This window comes from Rhineura floridana, chromosome 6, assembly GCF_030035675.1.
Source record: "Rhineura floridana isolate rRhiFlo1 chromosome 6, rRhiFlo1.hap2, whole genome shotgun sequence".
Classification (NCBI taxonomy): Eukaryota; Metazoa; Chordata; class Lepidosauria; order Squamata; family Rhineuridae; genus Rhineura; species Rhineura floridana.
Window position 1 is genome coordinate 99,631,113 of NC_084485.1, and position 18,791 is coordinate 99,649,903.

Sequence of the window (18,791 nt, forward strand, 5' to 3'; positions counted from 1 at the left end):
CCTGTTGCTGATATTTGCAGGGCTGCCGTTTGGTCTACCCCACACTCGTTTATAAGTCATTATAAAATAGATCGCTATGCCTCTGCTGACGCCTCTTTTGGCAGACGAGTGTTGCAACAGGTTCTTAATGAGGATTAGCATGTGGGTGGTCCCTCCCTGTATGGGCTGCTTTGGTACATCCCGCAGTGAGGGCCAGACTCATATGGAAAATGGACCATTGGTCTCACCTGAAGGGTGATTTTCATATGAGTACGGCCCTCACGACCCTCCCACTTGGAGGATGACTAGATATTTTCTAATGTGTTATATATTACTGTTACGCTATTATATTTAAATTTTCTAGTGAAGCCAAGACTGCTAGTTCTGTTATCTCGCTATGTTGGAGTCACGTTATTATGAATGTATTATTGTGTTATTTTCCTGCTGGCAGGCCTGTTGGCCTTGTTCTTGTGTTTTTAGATATTTCTCTTTAGACTTGCTGCGAATGAACTGGAGAGTGGGAAGGGCCTGACGCCCCTAGTCTTGACTTCAAAAACATTCTTGCCTTCGCACGATAGGTGGAGCCATAACCCGCAGTGAGGGCCGTACTCATATGAAAATCACCCTTCAAGTGAGACCAATGGTCCATTTTCAGTTCAGAAGGTTTGTTCAGATGGACCAAAATAAATTGTTGCCAAATGAAGTTATTGTGTGAATAGTCTGAAACCATTTGCTGTACATTTACTTTTTCTTAAACAAGAGTCTAATGTGATTGATGATGTGTACAGCATGGCTGCTGGATACGTTAGAAAATAGATGGACCTAGAATTTTAAAAAGAAAAAAAGTTAAGACTAGATTTCAGCATTTGCTATGTTGACTTATTGCTATATATATAAATCTAGATTATAAATACTTGGAAATGTGTAAAAAATTGTATAAAATGTGCCTTACAGTGCCTGTGTTGTGACCCAGGTTGGGAGGGAAAGCTTCGAGATGCCAGACTCTGACTTTGAGGACTGGGATGATGAGCTGGGGGAAGGGACTAGTAGCAGGGAGAGACCACAGAGAGTGCAGATCCCTGTCACTGACAGCAACCAGAGCTGTGAGAGACTGCCCCATTGGCGACTGCTCTGATAGACACACCACAGTGCCTGTGCCCACGTCAGAAGCACCGCCTGCTTCACCTGTCATTTCCCAGCCGTGCACCCTGCAGCTTCCCACAGTCAAGCAAGCTAACCGCCTACAACTCTCAGAGGGGGGAGCTGAGAGCCAGCTTCCTTCACCCCATGATCAGCGGAGGCTGAAGCGGGAGATTCAACAGACATTGAGGAGGAGCCAGTGTTTACATGCAAAAGCCAAGCCTACTTAAGTTGACTCAGGGGAGGGGTTTGTTGCTGAGTCAACGTCGGAGCACTGCAAAGTCATGCTTAGTCAGAGTTAGCCAGGGCAAAAGTTCATAGAAAGCTTAGTTTGGTTAATGAGGTGCACTGCTTTTGATGTAACTGTAACTTTAGTAAAAAGAGAAAAAATCACAGCCGTGTCCAAGACTGGATCTCTCGACTTCAGGCAAGACAGTTTGACTCAGCCCCCTACTTCTCCACCCGACGATCCCATGACAGAGATGGAAGTGAGCGGCGGGCAAGGAGAAGGTCTCCAGGGCGCATTTCAGAACATGTTAACCAAGCTCCAGCAACTTCATGCCAAGAACCAGACTTTACATCAACAAATGACCCAGCTAGCTACCCAGATGACTAACCTGCAACAAGGGGCAGTACCTGCCCCGCCAGCTCCTGCACCTCGAGCTAAGCCTGCAGTGGGACTACCCCCTCGCTACAATGGGAACAAGGAACTGTTTGCTACGTTCATAGACCAGCATGAGTAGTATATCTGTTGGACTTTCCTAATGACACCTTGAAAGTGGCTTTCATCATCAGCCTTCTAGGGGGGAGGTAGCTCAGTGGGTGACTCCCCTGCAAGCTTCAAAATGACCCCATGTTAAACCAGTTTGACAATTTCATAACGGAGATGGCAGAGATCTTTAGAGACCCTCCGTGGAAAGCCATCATGTCATGTCGACTGGGAAAGCTGCAGCAGGGCAAAGACTCTGTGGCAACTTATACCAATGCCGTTCAAATCCTGGCTCAGAAGGTGGACTGGAACAAATCAGCCTTGATGTATCACTACCAAGAAGGTCGTGGCTGAGAGATTCTGAACAAGTTGGCACACACACCACCACATGGATGCTTATCAGCTCTCATCTAGCTGTGCTTGCAGATAGACAGCTGGCTTGAAGGTTGCCACCAGGAGCACTGAGCTAAATCAGCCAGAGCCATGCCTCCAACCCCCCTCCCTCACGCCTGCTTTGCTCTGAGTGTGAGAACCTTGCTGCAGTCACAGGCGGAGCCCATGCAACTGGGGGGCGCTTGGCCATGTATGACAGAGGCTCAGAAGGAGAAGTGTTGAAAGGAGGGGCTGTGTTTATATTGCGGGAAGGCGGGAATATGGCCAAATCCTGCCCGTCCAAGTTGGAGAAGACACTGGTGCAGGAAAACTACAAATCCCAGGTCTCATAGAAGTCAAAAGCTTGGAATGACTTTGAGTCAGAGACCTCAAGAACAGCCTCTTCCACCAAAGTCTGCCTTGCACCTATACATTCACTTGGGCTTGCCAGAGGGTCCAGACATCCAAGTATTTGCAATGGTGGATTCAGGCGCTTCCACCAACTTCATGGATCTGAATTTTGCTAAAAAAAACCCACATAGATCTTGAGTCGCTGCTGTCAATGGAGACCATAGATAGCCAGCCACTGAAGTCAGGAACTGTCACCAGAGCCACCAAGCCCCTGAGAGTGGAGATACCAGGACATGTGGAAAGGATGTCATTCTATCTGGCAGTGCTTCCCTGTTTCCCTGTGGTGTTGGGCATGACCTGGCTGACCCAGCATAATCCTGTCATCTCTTGGAAAGAGGCTACTGTGACATTTCAATAGGAATACTACGAACAGCACTGCCAGCCCCCCTGAGAAACCCAACCCTGTAACGTTGGCAGCTTCCTCCCCACCAGAGGAGGTGCAGCCCATACTCCAGCATGCTGACCCTCAGCAACCCTTTGTGGTGGAGAGTGATGTGTCTGATGCCATCGGTGCTTTACAGCCAGTCAAAATGGATAGGGGTTTACAACCCTGCGCTTACTTCTCCAGGAAGCTAACAAGCGCTGAGAGGAACTATACAGTCTGGGAGAAGGAACTGCTGGCCATTCATGACTCCTTTGAGACCTGGCGTCATCTGTTGGAGGGGGTGTGGCACCAACTGGAGGTTCGTACCGACCCCAGGAACCTAGAAAGTTTACAGACAGTCCACAAGCTGAATCAGCAGCAGGTTCAATGAGCGCAGTTCTTCGCCAGGTTCCACTTCCACATCAGTTACATTCCACAGGCTCAGAACCACCGGGCGGGTGCATTATCCTGCAAGCCTGAGTACCAGAAAACTCAGCCTGCCACACAATTATGTCACATCATCCCCTTGGTAAAGATGGTCACAGCCAGTTGCCCTGACCCATGGTTCAAGGAACTGCACAGAGCCCAACAAGACCCGTACACTGTACTCTCAGGAGTGGGTGCAGGAACTGGAGCAATCACAGCAAGACTGTGCACCGGGATTCTCCCATCAAGCTGGGCTGCTCTATCTCTATGAGACTCTGTATGTGCCTTCAGGAGAGTTGCGAGCCAAGGTCCTCCACCAGTGTTATGATACCCCACTGCTGGACATTTTGGGTTTTTTAAAACTTTACGAGACTTTTGGTGGCCAAGGTGTAAACATGACGTAGAGAAGTATGTTTAATCCTGTCCAAATGCACAAGGGCAAAACATGCCCCAGGGTGACTCGTGTGTTTTCTGGAGCCTTTTCCCACGCCTGAGGGACCCTGGCAAATGGTGACTTTGGACTTCATCACAGACTTACCTACTTCCCAGGGGAAGATGACTATTTTGGTGGTCATGGATGCTTTCAGCAAAGTGACTCACTTCATCCCCTGTGCTGGGCTGCCCTGCCCAAGAGACCTCCCAACTGTTTGTAGAGCACATTTTTCATCTGCATGGTCTCCCCACCAGTTTGGTTTTGGACTGGGGAGCCCAGTTCACAGCTCGCTTCTGGCAGGCGTTATGGCAATTGCTGCACAGTGAGTTAAGGCTGTCGTCTGCACACTACCCCCAGACAGATAGACAGAAAGAGAAAGTGAACACTACTTTACAACAATATCTCCACTGCTATGTAAACTATCAGCAAGACAACTGGGTGTCATTATTGCCACTGGCAGAGTTTGCCTACAATAACTCAGTGCATGCGTCTACTCAGCAGACGCCATTCTTTGCTAACTTTAGATTCCACCATGCACTTTTGCCACCCCTGGCTCTAACCCAGCTGTTTCAGCAGCAGCAGAGTTCGTGCAAGAATTGCAGGCAATGCAGCAGTTACTACAGGAGCAGCTTTCACAGGCGAAAGCCAACTACTAATGGGTAGCGGATCAACACCGTCATCCTGGACCAGAGATACAGGTTGCAGACAAGTTGTGGATTTCCACACGCTATTTGCCCACATGAGTTCCCAGCCATAAACTAGAGGCTCGAAGACTGGGACCCTTTGAAGTGGAGGCTCAAATCAACCCAATGGCATTTTGTTTATGTCTACCTGCTTCTCTCAAGATCCATCCTGTCTTTCATCGCTCCTTGTTAACCCCAGATAAACTGCCAGACCCCCACCAAGCATCCGCCTCCTCCTGTCTTGGTCAATGGTCAGGAGGAGTTTGAGGCAAGCAGATCCTCAACTCTCACTGGCACCAGGGAAAGTTGCAATACCTGATCCATTGGAGGGGATTTGGTCTGAAGGAAAGATCTTGGGAGGCGGTGGCCAATGTTCACATGCCGGACTTGGTGAGAGAGTTTTATGATGCTTACCCTGACAAACCAAAGCTGCCGGTGGGGGGGGGATTTGGCATGAGCAGGAGGAGGATGTTGTGACCCAGGTTGAGAGGGGAGGCTTCAAGATGCCAGACTCTGACTTTGAGGATTGTGATGATGAGTTGGGGGAAGGGGCTAGCAGCAGGGAGAGACCAAAGAGCATGCAGATCCCTGTCACTGACAGCTTGACTCCTCCCGATTCTGCCCCCCTGCTGAAGCGCAACCAGAGACTGCACCATTGGAGACTGCTCTGTTAGACACACCCCCAGTGACTGCGCCCGCATCAGAGGTGCCGCCTGCTTCACCTGTCATTTTCTAGCCATGTGCTCTGCAGCTTCCCACGGTTGAGCAAGCCAACCACCCACAACTCTTGGAGGGGGAAGCTGAGAGCCAGCTTTCTTTGCCCCGCACACGGTGGTGGCTGAAGTGGGAGATTCAACAGTCATTGTGGAAGAGCCAGTGTCTACACATGAAAGTCAAGCCTACTTAAGTTGAGGCAGGGGAGAGGTTCATTGCTGAGTCAACGCTGGAGCTCAGCAAAGTCATGCTTAGTCAGAGTTAGCCAGGGCAAAAGTTCCTAGAAAGCTTAGTTAGGTTAATGAGGCAAACTGCTTTTGATGTAACTGTAACTTTAATAAAAAGAGAAAAAATCACAGCCGCGTCTGAGACTGGATCTCTCGACTTCAGGCAGGACAGCCTGTGATCAGGAATCAATAATTCCCCTTGCTTCAATTATGCTCATGAAGAGCATTTGAGCACTGCAAATTAGAATTTGTTCTGTGCTCAACTAGGTGTTGTGTTCCATTGCATTGATTTGCAATTGATTGAGGCGGGATAATAAATCTCAACAGAACAACATTGGTCATACCACAGTACCATATTCCACTACTGTATTCCACTCTACCATGTCCCATTGCACCAGCAGTGGCAAGGAGCACTGTTTTTCTGATGCAGGACAGATTCACAGTTTTCCTAACCCATAGACATAGGAAGATAGGATCTGCCTTGTACCAGGTTAGGCTATTATCCTTCTAACCCAGAATTGTCTACTCTGATTGGGAGAGGTTCTCCATGGTTTTAGGAAGAATTGTTTCACATCACATGTGAATGGAAGTGGGAGCTAGACTGGTATTCTACACATAAGATACCATGTGCAGAACATCATGAGAGTCTAATTCTTGTTCTAATGCTTTTTTAAAACAATCATAGTTCCATTGACATTTATTGTTTAATGGAACATAAACAGTTGGCCATTTGTCCAATAGTACTCTGATGAAAAGCTCACACAAAATCATGGCAATTCTCTAACTACTGTATCTTGGCAGTGTAAACACACTGCATCTTTGGATTACTTAAATAACCTTCTGTGAGGCTTACAGCATAATTCTTGGTGTATTTACTCAGATGTGCCATTATATTCAGTGGTGATTACTCTCAGGTGAGAACCCATAGGATTACACCCTGTATTTGTTACTCTGAAAGGAGTGGGAATCATTTCGCTAATATCAATCATTATATTAATGAGAAGATGGTATAACAACTAAGGCCCTCATCTTAATAGACTGGAGGTTTTTCTTCTTTTAAATTATTTTTACTGATATTTTTCTTCCTTAAATTATTAATTTCTTAATATAAATCATATTGCCAGTTACAATATCATACACAAAGCAGTTATAGTATCATACACAAAGCTGTCCTCATTGAATTCTCCAAGTCTGATAAACTAATGTATGTGTAAAATATTCAATACAGTTTTACACTCAGTATTTAAATTGGTAAGTTATGACATTTTTCAAAGTAGTAGTGAAGAAATGATAGAAAATAAACTCATTATTAAAATTAAATAAGTCAGATTTAGAAGGGATCTGGATTTTTTAATTATATAGCAATTTTATGGTTGCAATTCATTTATAAATGGAATTTATGGAGCTTGTGTGGCTTTCTCTTCTTCAGTCATTGACAACAGATGAGCCATTAGTCACTGCGTTATGACTAATAGCTTTAGATAAATGCCATCTATTTATATACATTTGCACCTACCAAATACACTTGCAAATTGCATCCTGCTTGTTGATCATTTTAGCATATCAAACCCATAATGCAAATGATTCAGAATTTGTTCAGTCCCACAACATGGTACTTGAATTCTGATATGGAATATAGAACTAATTGTGCTATCACTTTGCAACATTAGTGAACCACTTTAAAGCAGTACATGATGGCAGGCCTGGGGCTTATTGTATGTGGAACTTTGTACTAAGTGACTTGTCCCAAAAACAAAATTAGTTTCATTAAACGTGGTGTGCCTTACTCCAAATATATGATTTCATTTAATTTTCTGTTGAAAAGTTTCTTATTGCCTAATTATGTCCCTATTTATATCTCCATCATTCAAAATCAAGTTGTCCCAAATTGGCTTCTTGACCCCTCCAATGTGAGCTCATTTCTGTGTTCAACATTTGTTTAGGTGGCTTCAAGACTGGTGTTGTTTCTGTTGTTTGTCTGTGATCTAGTGCTGCTTCCTGAACGCATGTATCCCTTTCTTTCACAGCCTACTCGACACCCAGCACCTCCCCTGCAAACCGATTTGTCAGTGTTGGACCACGGGATCCAAGCTTTGTAAATATCCCTCAACAGACACAGGTGGGAGCTGTCAGTTTCTGCTTTGTTTGCCATGCCACTTGTTAACTCTTTGGTGTATTTTAGTGTTGCTTTGGCAAGTGACTTGTGTCGCACCACCAGTCAGTTCATCCTCATGGTCTGAGTAACAAACAGTGAAATGTCAGTTCCGGTTTTTGTTTGTATGTTTTGTTTTGGAAACTTTTGTGGCAACAATGTTTCTTCCATAATTAGAAAAAACATATCTCATAAACTTTAATTCTGTCTTTCTGAAACACACAATAATTACCTCTGCAGCCCAATTTTTTAGTCTTTCATTGCAAACCAAGATAATGGCCACTTGTAGCCACTTCCACAAAGGAAATCAAAACGTACAGAATGGCCCATTCTGTACACTAACTTCACATGGCATTATGCATATTCAAACACTGATGTTTTCTCTTTTGAAGCTATACTATAACTATTGTTTTCTTACGTGAGAGAGGCCATGCACCTTCAAGAAAAGAGACTCAGTTCCATTTTTCTCTTTGGTAAACAGCTGAATTTAGCAGATCATTCAAATTAATAGTGAAATTAATATTAATAATAAACAGGCAAATACAAATTAATATTTTGTTCAAATAGAATTTACCAGATCGTACAACAACAAACACAACAGATGTTTCCTGCATTATATGCTGAGTTAGTATATTTACAGATTTTTAAAACGTTTACAGATTTTTTAAAAAAAGATCCCTCAAATTAAGGCCCCATGCGCACTATACAGGTAAAGCAGTATTATACCACTTTAAACTGTCATGGCTTCCCCCAAAGAATCTGAACTGTAATTTGTTAAAAGTGCTGAGAGTTGTCAGGAGGCTCTTATTCCCTCACTGAACTACAATTTCCAACATTCCTGGGGAAGAGGGATTAACTGTTAAATCACTCTGGAAATTAGTATAACACTGTTTTAAATGTAAAGTGAAGATGGGGCCTTAAACAGAAAACAACATTCTTAATAACACTAACATAACAGAATAATCCAAATACCAGGGAGCCGGCGGAAGGGGAGCTGGCGGAAAGCGCCAATGGATCCTCCTTCTGCATACAAGCTGGCCAGGAAGCGCCAGCTCCCACAAATCAGCCTCGCGGGGAGTAAATGCTTCCCGTAGTGGCCCATTACAGTTTCTTACTCCTTCAGCCTTTGGCTGGCAGAGTTTCTAGGTGGAGTGGGCCCTGAATGCGAGGAGGAGTAAGTCCCCCCATGGCTGCTCCCCCACCATGACCCAGAAACACCCAATTTGGGGGGCTTCCACCAGCCCTCTGTCCACCAGCAGGCGCCTGGTGGAGCCACGGCTCAGCACAGAGCCCAACACAGTGTTGCCAGAGATCCATGGCATCCAGCGTATCCCAGCCCAGCAGAAAAGTGAGTTGGATTGAGTCTTTAGGCTTCACCTATAAGCATACTTACTTTGGACATATGTCCAGATCACTGGAATTTCCTTCTAATTAAATATGCTTAAGATTGGAACTTGAGTTTGTTCTAGCACCTACAGTCAGTCAGGGCCAGTGATACTCATAGCAGTTTCTAAAGGTTTCATTACATAAAAGAGTGATGTTGTCTTTGACAGTCCTAACCCAGTAGATCAAAAATGGATTAGAGCAACTAGAGCAAAGCATCTAGGTTGAGATGAAAGATGTTTTTATATTCTGGTGCTTTCTTTGAGCTTCATGATTTCTCAACTGCATGGAAAATCCATAACTTTGCAGACCAATCATCTTTGTTGCAGCTGCTGTTACACACTAACAGTTACGCACAGCACTAAAAATACTATAAACGGTTCCTTATCCACACATCTCCTTTCTAGTATTTTCTAATCTCACCCATACAAGAGTGATGTTTGGCTACTGAATAGAATTAGAGGAGCTCCATTACAAAGTACATACATACTTCAATGTTCCTGTGTTACAGGAGAGAACTTGGCCTGAGGTTTCCTGATCTTTTTACCCAACTGTTTTGCCATGCTGATATTCAGTGTATGTAGGGAGTAAAAAGAGACCTTAAGCTTCTGAAACATGTAAACTATCTTTTTGTGCACACAATTCATGCTATAAATAAAAGCTCAGTGTCAGATATGCATGGTTTCCACTCTGCCTTCCATCTATGCAGTGATCAAGGGAAGATCCACTTAGCTTCAGCAGTATAGGTGTGTCATGTGCTTTCAGACTATTCACTGGACCATTTTTGCATTTTTTAAGGCGGAGAAATAAAACTGTATATAGTATTCAAGGTATGGATGTGCCATTGATTTATATACGATTGTCTATTGTATTTTTTCTTCCTTTCCTAGAAATCTCGTTTTTGCCTTGTTTTATAGTAGAAACCAGTACTAATATATTTCAAGAGAACTATCTATAGTTATTCCATAACTTCTTTCTTGAGTACGAGTAGTATGTAAGTAAAATGGGGATAATTCCTACTCCTAAGATTGTTTTGAACGAAATATCATTTGAATTTTGATTTTCCTTTCATAAGATTGCTCAGTATAACACGTTAACATATATAGAACATGCAGTGATTCAGAATCACGGAAAAGACTGAAGGGAGAATTTTGGAATATGTCTGATTTCTACAGGTGGGAGAAAAATAATATATGCAATGGGGATCAGAGGAGTAATGTCTCCACTTGACTAACAGAAAACAAAAGTTACCTCAAATATACTGAGGAGGTCAAGGAAAGCCTTAAAGATTTTTGTTTCCAGTGTCAAGTGGAAAATAAAAATGAAAAACTACCCAGAGCATCCTGAATTCAGCCAACACTAATTTGACCCCAATGAAGTTGGAATAACACTCCCCTACTCAAACATTTTTTATAGCTGAATCAGAAGCTTGACCAATTTTTTTAAAAAAATCATCTTAGGCAAGGATGCTTTTTGAATGTGCTCTTTCTGGACCATTTTAAATTCCCAAGTGTCAATTAAGAAAATAGTTGTTGGCAGTTTTGTTAGCAATTAATTTGAGACAGATGTTGAAAAATATTAAGGCTGTACTTATTTGCCATAATCATGAGGAAGGAAAGAATTAACAAGAGGAACTTACATTTATGACAACTATAGCTTTTATTTTGAATGTTTTCATGATTATAGTGCAATGCTTTAAAGGTCAAGAACAAGAAGTATTATCATTTGGTTTCATTTGGTAATTATAATTTCAAAGATAATAATTTAGCATGAAGAGCTATGACAGAATTGTAATTGTGTTCCTCCTCCATAAAACTGAAACATAGAACATGGACCAAAGAGCACACAGATGTCACATACTACAAGGGCATGATGCAAACAGAACAATGTTCTTATTCTGTTGCCATATTCACACATCCAATACAGACTACATCTAAGGCACAGATAAGCATTTACTGCCAAGATGACACTTGAACTGCTGCTTAGCTTAGTGTGGAAAGTTGTTTGTGTGAAGCAACTCACAACTGAGTTGTGGTGACTTTCACCACATCACTGCAAAACATCCTGCCCCTTTTCCACTTTGCAGGTCTGGTGACAATCACTAAAACCTCAATAGAAGCTGTTTCACAGAAATAAATGGCACCATAAAGCAACATCCTAATATGTCAAGTGTCACTCCATTGTTTGCCTGTAGAAACCAGGCTTACTATGTATTCACCACCATAAGCCTACTGCATTATGAGCCTACTACTTCTTGCATTACAAACTTTAGCCATCAGGACAAGGTTGACTAAACTGTGGATTTCCAGATGTTGTTGGACTACCAGTCAACATGCCAATGTTAAGAGATAATGAAAGGAATCAGTCCTTCAGTGTGACTACTGCCTGCCCGTTAATATTAGGCTCCTTTCCTGTATTGTTTTCAGTGCCTTTTGTTTCAACAAGCCTACCCAGGCATGTATTTTAGCATGTACTTTTATTATATATAATGGTTTTAAGATTGATGGTTTTATTTATATTTTTAAAATCCATATTAACTTGCTTTTAGTGTTTGTTTTTATTGGTTTTTTTAATGAATAATTTACATTGTCCTTTGTAGCCCTCTTAGACTTTTTTTAATTGCATAAACGGTATACAAATTTGGTTAAATTAAATAAACAAACAATGCAGTTCAACAACATCTGGAAGGCCACAGGTTAATGATCCCTGCGTTAGGGAACAACTTGTTTGTGTGGAGGTGTTATCAACAATCTGCTACTACAGATGGGTTGTTCTTTTGTATTGTTCCCCCACCTTGTCAGTGAGCTGATACAATAGGTTAAAGATGGTCAGTTTGAGAAATAGCTTCTCACAGCAAGCAAGCAAGCAAGCGAACAGTAACTGCAGTTTATCACACAGAAAACTGCAAGTTGTATCATGTTCACAAACCGTGTGAACTTACCCTCAGTAATGAAATCGATATTTTCCAGGATTCAGACTATGAGAGCACTGTCTGCTTTCTTGCCGACTTCTCCATTTGCACTTTGGTAAGGGCTCTCCTTTATAGCTACATGGACAGAAGTGGTTAAACTGTGTTGGATTTCAAACCTTCTCAGCATTGAACAAGGTCACAGAAAGTACACCAGCAACTCAAGAGAATATTTTAACTCTTCAGGGTCTGTTTCTGTTGGTTCGGCAGTAGAAAGCAGCTTGCTTGTTTGCTTTTCTGCAGTTCAGCCTCCCTTCAAATACCTCCTGTTTAACAGATGTACAAGAAAAGTTTTCACATGCTTTTATATTTAAATTGTAATATTTATTTTGTAGCCTCACAAATTATGTTAATATAGAAATGTATTTTAAAACAAGGTGTTTTAAGACTACGGTCCTGTGCTCAGTTATGTGATACTTCAGCAGCTCCATACACACTTCCTTAGAAGTAAGTCCTATTGAATTTAGTTCTGTTTACGCAGAAGCAAGTCCCATTGATTTCATGGGACTTAATTTCAGATAAGGTTGTTTAGGATGCTATAATGTTCAGATTTGTTCTTATTGTTTAGGAATAGACAAGACAATCCTTATTTCCATTGGGTTGGTCTTAACAACTCATAAATTTGTCTTCAAAGAGAAAGGCCGCATTTGGAATACTGTGTACAGTTCTGGTCGCCTCATCTCAAAAAGGATATTATAGAGTTGGAAAAGGTTCAGAAGAGGGCAACCAGAATGATCAAGGGGATGGAGCGACTCCCTTACGAGGAAAGGTTGCAGCATTTGGGGCTTTTTAGTTTAGAGAAAAGGCGGGTCAGAGGAGACATGATAGAAGTGTATAAAATTATGCATGGCATTGAGAAAGTGGATAGAGAAAAGTTCTTCTCCCTCTCTCATAATACTAGAACTCATGGACATTCAAAGAAACTGAATGTTGGAAGATTCAGGACAGACAAAAGGAAGTACTTCTTTACTCAGCGCATAGTTAAACTATGGAATTTGCTCCCACAAGATGCAGTAATGGCCGCCAGCTTGGATGGCTTTAAAAGAGGATTAGACAAATTCATGGAGGACAGGGCTATCAATGGCTACTAGCCGTGATGGCTGTGCTCTGCCACCCTAGTCAGAGGCAGCATGCTTCTGAAAACCAGTTGCCGGAAGCCTCAGGAGGGGAGAGTGTTCTTGCACTTGGGTCCTGCTTGCGGGCTTCCCCCAGGCACCTGGTTGGCCACTGTGAGAACAGGATGCTGGACTAGATGGGCCACTGGCCTGATCCAGCAGGCTTTTCTTATGTTCTTATGTTCTTATGTATGAACATTAATGGCTGCAGTCCTAAGCAAACTAACCTGTAAATAACAAAATGATGAACATGATAGCAATTGAGAGTGTACATTTCTATTGACAAAATGACCTTGGTACCATTAAATGTTTTTATTGAGATTTAAATAATGAAATTCAGACATTTTGGGTAAAAAGAAAACCTGCAAAGAGTTTTATTTTCTCGTATCACGAGTTTTAAATTATATCAGATATTTCCCTTTTTGCCCATTCATCATGGTTTATTTGAATTTTTTTTTAAATTCCAGCATCTAATTCAAAATTGAAATATCTTTCTTCCAGACCTTACAAATTTTGGCTGTGTGTGTGTGTTCTGAAGATTCCTGTGCTGTACCTGTTCATTAGGAAGTATCTGTGCGAGTGCTGTCTTATTTGTAAAAGAAATACTCTTCCTTGTAGATGGCAGTAGATACTCAGTCCTCTTTCCTCTGACATCTAATACTAAGGAATGTACCACATGCAATCCAAGTGATACTGGCTGTGTTGCGACTCCTTTATGGCAACTCAAACGGAAATGGCAGACTCTCAGGTTACAAGAGTCGAAAACTATTGCTCCATGGTTTTACATAGGGTGAAAACAGTGCCTTGACCTCCCTTCCCTCAATGCCAGCGTTTATATGCTATTGTGATTTACATGCTGTTTTTCAATCAGTCCATCAGGAGCAGCTGGACAGTTGATGTGACATTGCAAAATGCCCACACTTTGTATCATTTTACTATCTTGATTTCTATCTGATCCATGGGCTTTGGAGCATGTGATGCATCACATGGCTCTACTCTCACTTGCTGCCCTTTCTAAATTCCATTACAAGAATGAATACTTCTGGAGCCAATGTTTTTGTGTAGTTTAGCTGGGGGTGCTTACATATTATTTTTTTCACCTTGGGATAATTACTTTAGAAGGTTGATACAACTGTGGAGTCTGCAGCCAACTCTTTCGAAACTGGAGGAATTTTAATGTAGTTTATATGTTGAACTCATAGGAGAAAATATATGCCACAAATACCTCTGAAAATAATAACCATTACAATTCATTTTATGGATTGGAGCCCTTTTATGTGTTTCAAAGCAACACTTCCCACTTTTGTTTGTTTGTTTGTTTGTTGCATTTGTATACTGCCCCATAGCCAAAGCTCTCTGGGTGGTTTACAACATTTAAAAACAAATATACAAATTTAAAAACACACTTTCTCTTGCTTCATTTCAGATAGATTAGAAGTAGTTTAATTGCTGACAAATATTCAAGTTGTTCTTTATTATCACACCATTCAGTCATCTTCCCACTCTGATTGGTATCGTGCTGGTAAAATATATACATTTATATGTTAGAGTAGACCACTTGATCTGAAACTGGATTCTGTATAATTAAACTCACAAAGTATTTTTTCAAGTTGGCTTTATCTTTTTCAAGCTAGCTTTCCATGGAAACTGGGAATGGAATTTTGTTTGCTAGGATAAACCCATAACAAACAGTTTAGAACAGCATGCTTCACATAGAGAAAATGTGCTCACGAAAAAAACATCAAGATGCATAGAAGACTTGTTATTACAGTCATGTAGCCTTATCTTCAAAGGGGCTATCAGCCAAGCAATCCTGAAGTACATGGGTAACTCCCAAGGAGGGAGACATTTCCATGTCCTCCCCACGCACCTGACTGAGAATTTGACTCACTGTAGATTCCACTGGCATGCACACCAAATTCAGATCTCATCAGAGTGATAGTTATTTGCAGCAGACATAGATTTCTGAATCTTGTTCCACTAAATCTTATATTTTTCACTGCTTATAAAAAACAAGAAATTTTCCTATAAGACACTCTTTTTTTCTTTTTTGGTTCCTACAGGCATTTGTATGTCAAATTAGGAACTTGTGTCTGATTGGGAAGGTTGGCAAATGAGCAAACTATGAATAAACTATAGGGACAAGTTCTTCCTAAGAAACTCTCTCAATTGGTTGCGTAAACTTCTTTTAATTAAACAATTTTACAAAACAACAGTTCTACATTATCTCATTCAATTTTGTGTCATTAGTATGTGCCAAATACTTATCTTGTGCAACACTTTTACAGATAGCCAAGAACCTGATTTAATTGCACATAAAGGCAGTAGTTATTAGTAGCACCAAAACTGAATTACTAAAGTTATCATTGTGTCTGCCTTTGGAGCCAGTCTCTCCTACAGCCCCCCAACCACAGCAACACTTAGCAACAGCCATAGCTCACTGATAGAGTTTGTTGTTTGCATAGAAAGGGTATCAATCCTGGGCAACTCCAGGCAGGGTTGGTAGTCCCTTGTCTGAAAGTCTGGGGAGCCTCTGCCAGTCAGTGTAGACAATACTGAACAAGATGGACCAATGGTCAAATAGCCATGCCATAATTAAATTGCCAAAGGAAACAGAATTTGTCATTGGCTCATGGAGATTCAGAAACAAAGTCCTATAGTGGTGATGCAGGGTATAAAGGATTATCCATATGAAAGCTGAATCATATAGTAGATATGGGATCATATAACCAGAGACAAATGTTGAATAGAGTTGGAAGGAGCATCTGCTTTCCATGCAGAGTCCAAGGTTCAAACTCTGGCATCTCAGGATTCGGAATGTTCCCTGTCTGAATCCCTGAAGAGCTCCTGCACGCTGACGTGGACAGTACCAAACTAGATGAGCCAATGCTGTGATTCTGACTCCATAAGAAGGCAGCTTCTTATGTCTATGTGCTCCTATAACATTATAGTCAAATTTATAAAGAAATAATTGATAGGCTTTCTGTGTTCCCTCAAATCTTATGACTGGGTTTTTAGGGTGTGGAAGAGCAGAAGTGCAGGACCAAGCAGTCTGAATGGTGCATCTGTCTGGAATCTCTGGTATTCAAGTTCTAACCCATAAATATTGTAAAGACTCCCTATTCTAGAGAGCATCCAGCAAGAAGGACAAGATTAAGCTTAGGGCATTTCTCTTTTCTAGAAAGTAGTACTTAGTGGTACAATCTATTGTTTGGTCTTCTGTGCATATTCATTAATTACAGGGAAGAACTTCCTAGTGGGTTGTTAGAAATACTGATTTATTGTCAAATCAATAGAGTTTTTTTTTTAAAAAAACACTGTATAGAGGATCAAAGGGGCTTTAAAACAATTTAGCACTATATTTCAAAGAAAGGTCTAAACTTCACAGCAATCTCTTTATGATAGGTTTTGTTTTGTCAGCCATGCAGCTTACATGATTCATGGGGATAGCAATCCACCCTGATCTCTCTGTTTAGTTTTTCATTGTTGAGACTATCTAAAGTACTACAGTACAGATAGATTCCCTAATATTTGTTTAAAATATTCTCTTATGCAAGTTTTTTTCAATCTTACGCCACCACTGGCATGCCGAAGATACATGATAGAGCCTAAACTGTAGTAATGTATTGTTTGCTACCTTTTTTCCCTTTTATTTTTTTATTTCCTGCTCTCCACACTCCACTTTCACCTCCCCCACCAACCTCAACTGCAGATAATGGTGTATTGGATTAGCCTTCCCTGCTGCTGCATCAGATCCCAATCGATTTATTGACTCTGTCAGAGAGGCTAGTACAGTAATTGTTACAAGAGCAGAATGGAAAGCAAGACCATGTCCACATTTTTTTAAAAAAATGCTTTATTCTTTTGTTACCTTCCTCTTTTTCTTTCTTGCATAGATCTTTATGTGTTCACAAAAAAGAAGCTCCTTCACTTAAGTCAACCAACTCTTTCTACATTATTAATTGCAACATTTAGGGTGCTCATGATGATGATGATGATTGAAAATATTGCTCTCACCTTACTTAGTAGGGTTTTTTGGGCCTGCCTTCTTTGATGGTTGTTTAAGGGTATTATTGAATCACATTTCCTTGTTCACATTTGGCCATCAATATGATCAATCTCTGAGTTGGAGAAAATAGTGAATCTAAAGAAAATGGAAATGATGAGACTGAAACCCATTAGGTAGACTGGTACCCCAGCCCTGTAAGTTTGCATAACTGTAATGGGGCATGTAGCAGCTTGAAACTGTGTTGGTACAGTGACAACCTGTACTTGGCAAGTAGGATTGGCAAGGCCATCTTACCGTGTTGTGTATTCATTACAATCCCATTGAAAGAATTTGTTACCATAACTTAGGTATGTACAGTTCTAGCTCTATGATAGCGTAAATGTCCTTAGGGTTTATCGTAGATGAATAATCCATAACCTTGTCTTCATTTTTCACCTGATTCTCTGCCAAAGAACAGTTTTGTATAATGGTGCTACAACATAGCATGATGCTCTGAGATCAGCTTACACACTAGCCATAGATCATGTTATGCTCTATTTTTTATTATTTATTAAACTTGCAGATATAAGTGAAACTTAAACTATACATAAATAAGATATCAATCTAAAATTTCACAATTAAAAACTGAGCACTCATTGATCAGTAGAGGACAGAAATGTTAAATAAGAAAATTACATTGTTGATATATTGTTGTTTTAGTGTGAACCAGCATGAATGATAAAAACTGCAGTAATATGAGCTAAAACATCTTTATTCTGTTGCTCATAATTATTCCTATTTTGTAGACAGGAATGGATGGTGCATGGCAGAGATTTTCATAAGACCACTCAGAATTTATTTAAAATATTTCTTACTTACCCTTGGTTACTGAAGCAATCCCAGAATGGGTTACATTAAAATCAAAATACATCATTCACATTTAAATATTGTGAATATTTAAAAAATACATCATTCACATTGAAAAAAATAACACACAACTAGCAGAACTACCAATTGTTCAAATTGTCCTGTGGTGGCAGAAATATGCAGCTTGCAGTTGGTAATCTTCATACTCCAGTAAATATAAAAGTCAAGGATTTTTTTACATGGAATACCTGTTCTTCCCAAATCAGGCAACCTTCATAAAGATTTTTTAGGCTATGCAACTGATAAAGCTAAAATAGATGCTTGCAAAGTAAACCAGATACATAAATTATTAGCTATAAAAATACTGCCAACACAGAATTTTTATTTCTTCTGCTAATTTCTAAGGATGTACTAATCTGGCCAGTATTTTGTATACATTTATAAGGATCTCTGGGGTATTTACTATGGGAGGCTTGGGGGAGGGGCAACAAGAGAATAGGCCTTTTCAGTGGTAGTCCCCTGGCTGTAGAATCCTCACCCGAGGAAGACATGTGTAGCTCCAGACAAGATCTTCCTTTTCACTCAAGCCTTTGGCCGTTGAGGTGGGCTGTCCTAGTTTATTTCGTTTGGGTTTTAAGTTTTTATTGTATGTTTTTAAATTGGTCTTACCTGTACGTTTTAAATTTTGTTTTATATTGTATGTTTTTTAATTTGTTGTAAATCATCTAGAGACGGTTGGGTGTGAAGCAACCAACCAACCAACAAATAAATAAATAAATAATTCTTTATGTTATGAAAAATTGCTGTAAAATTAAGGTTCCAGTGTAAAGTCAGTTGATATTTTGTTGTACTTCCAGTAG

General features: G+C 40.8%; 1 protein-coding gene and 1 long non-coding RNA gene across 7 annotated transcripts in view; one reads left to right on the top strand and one right to left on the bottom strand.

Moving 5' to 3' along the window:
- LOC133387769 (uncharacterized) overlaps positions 1-12,058 on the bottom strand; it is a 30,890-nt gene extending 18,832 nt beyond the window's left edge. For all 3 annotated transcript variants that reach the window (XR_009763563.1, XR_009763562.1, XR_009763561.1), the window contains exon 1: positions 11,935-12,058. This is a non-coding gene — a long non-coding RNA (uncharacterized LOC133387769). The remainder of the gene's footprint in view (positions 1-11,934) is intronic.
- NFIA (nuclear factor I A) overlaps positions 1-18,791 on the top strand; it is a 446,003-nt gene that overhangs the window by 396,405 nt on the left and 30,807 nt on the right. For 3 of the 4 annotated variants that reach the window (XM_061633238.1, XM_061633237.1, XM_061633235.1), the window contains one exon: positions 7,486-7,577. The exons of the other annotated variant lie outside the window; for it this stretch is intronic. In XM_061633238.1, coding sequence (XP_061489222.1) covers positions 7,486-7,577 — 92 coding nt within the window. The remainder of the gene's footprint in view (positions 1-7,485; positions 7,578-18,791) is intronic. 4 annotated transcript variants of the gene reach the window in all.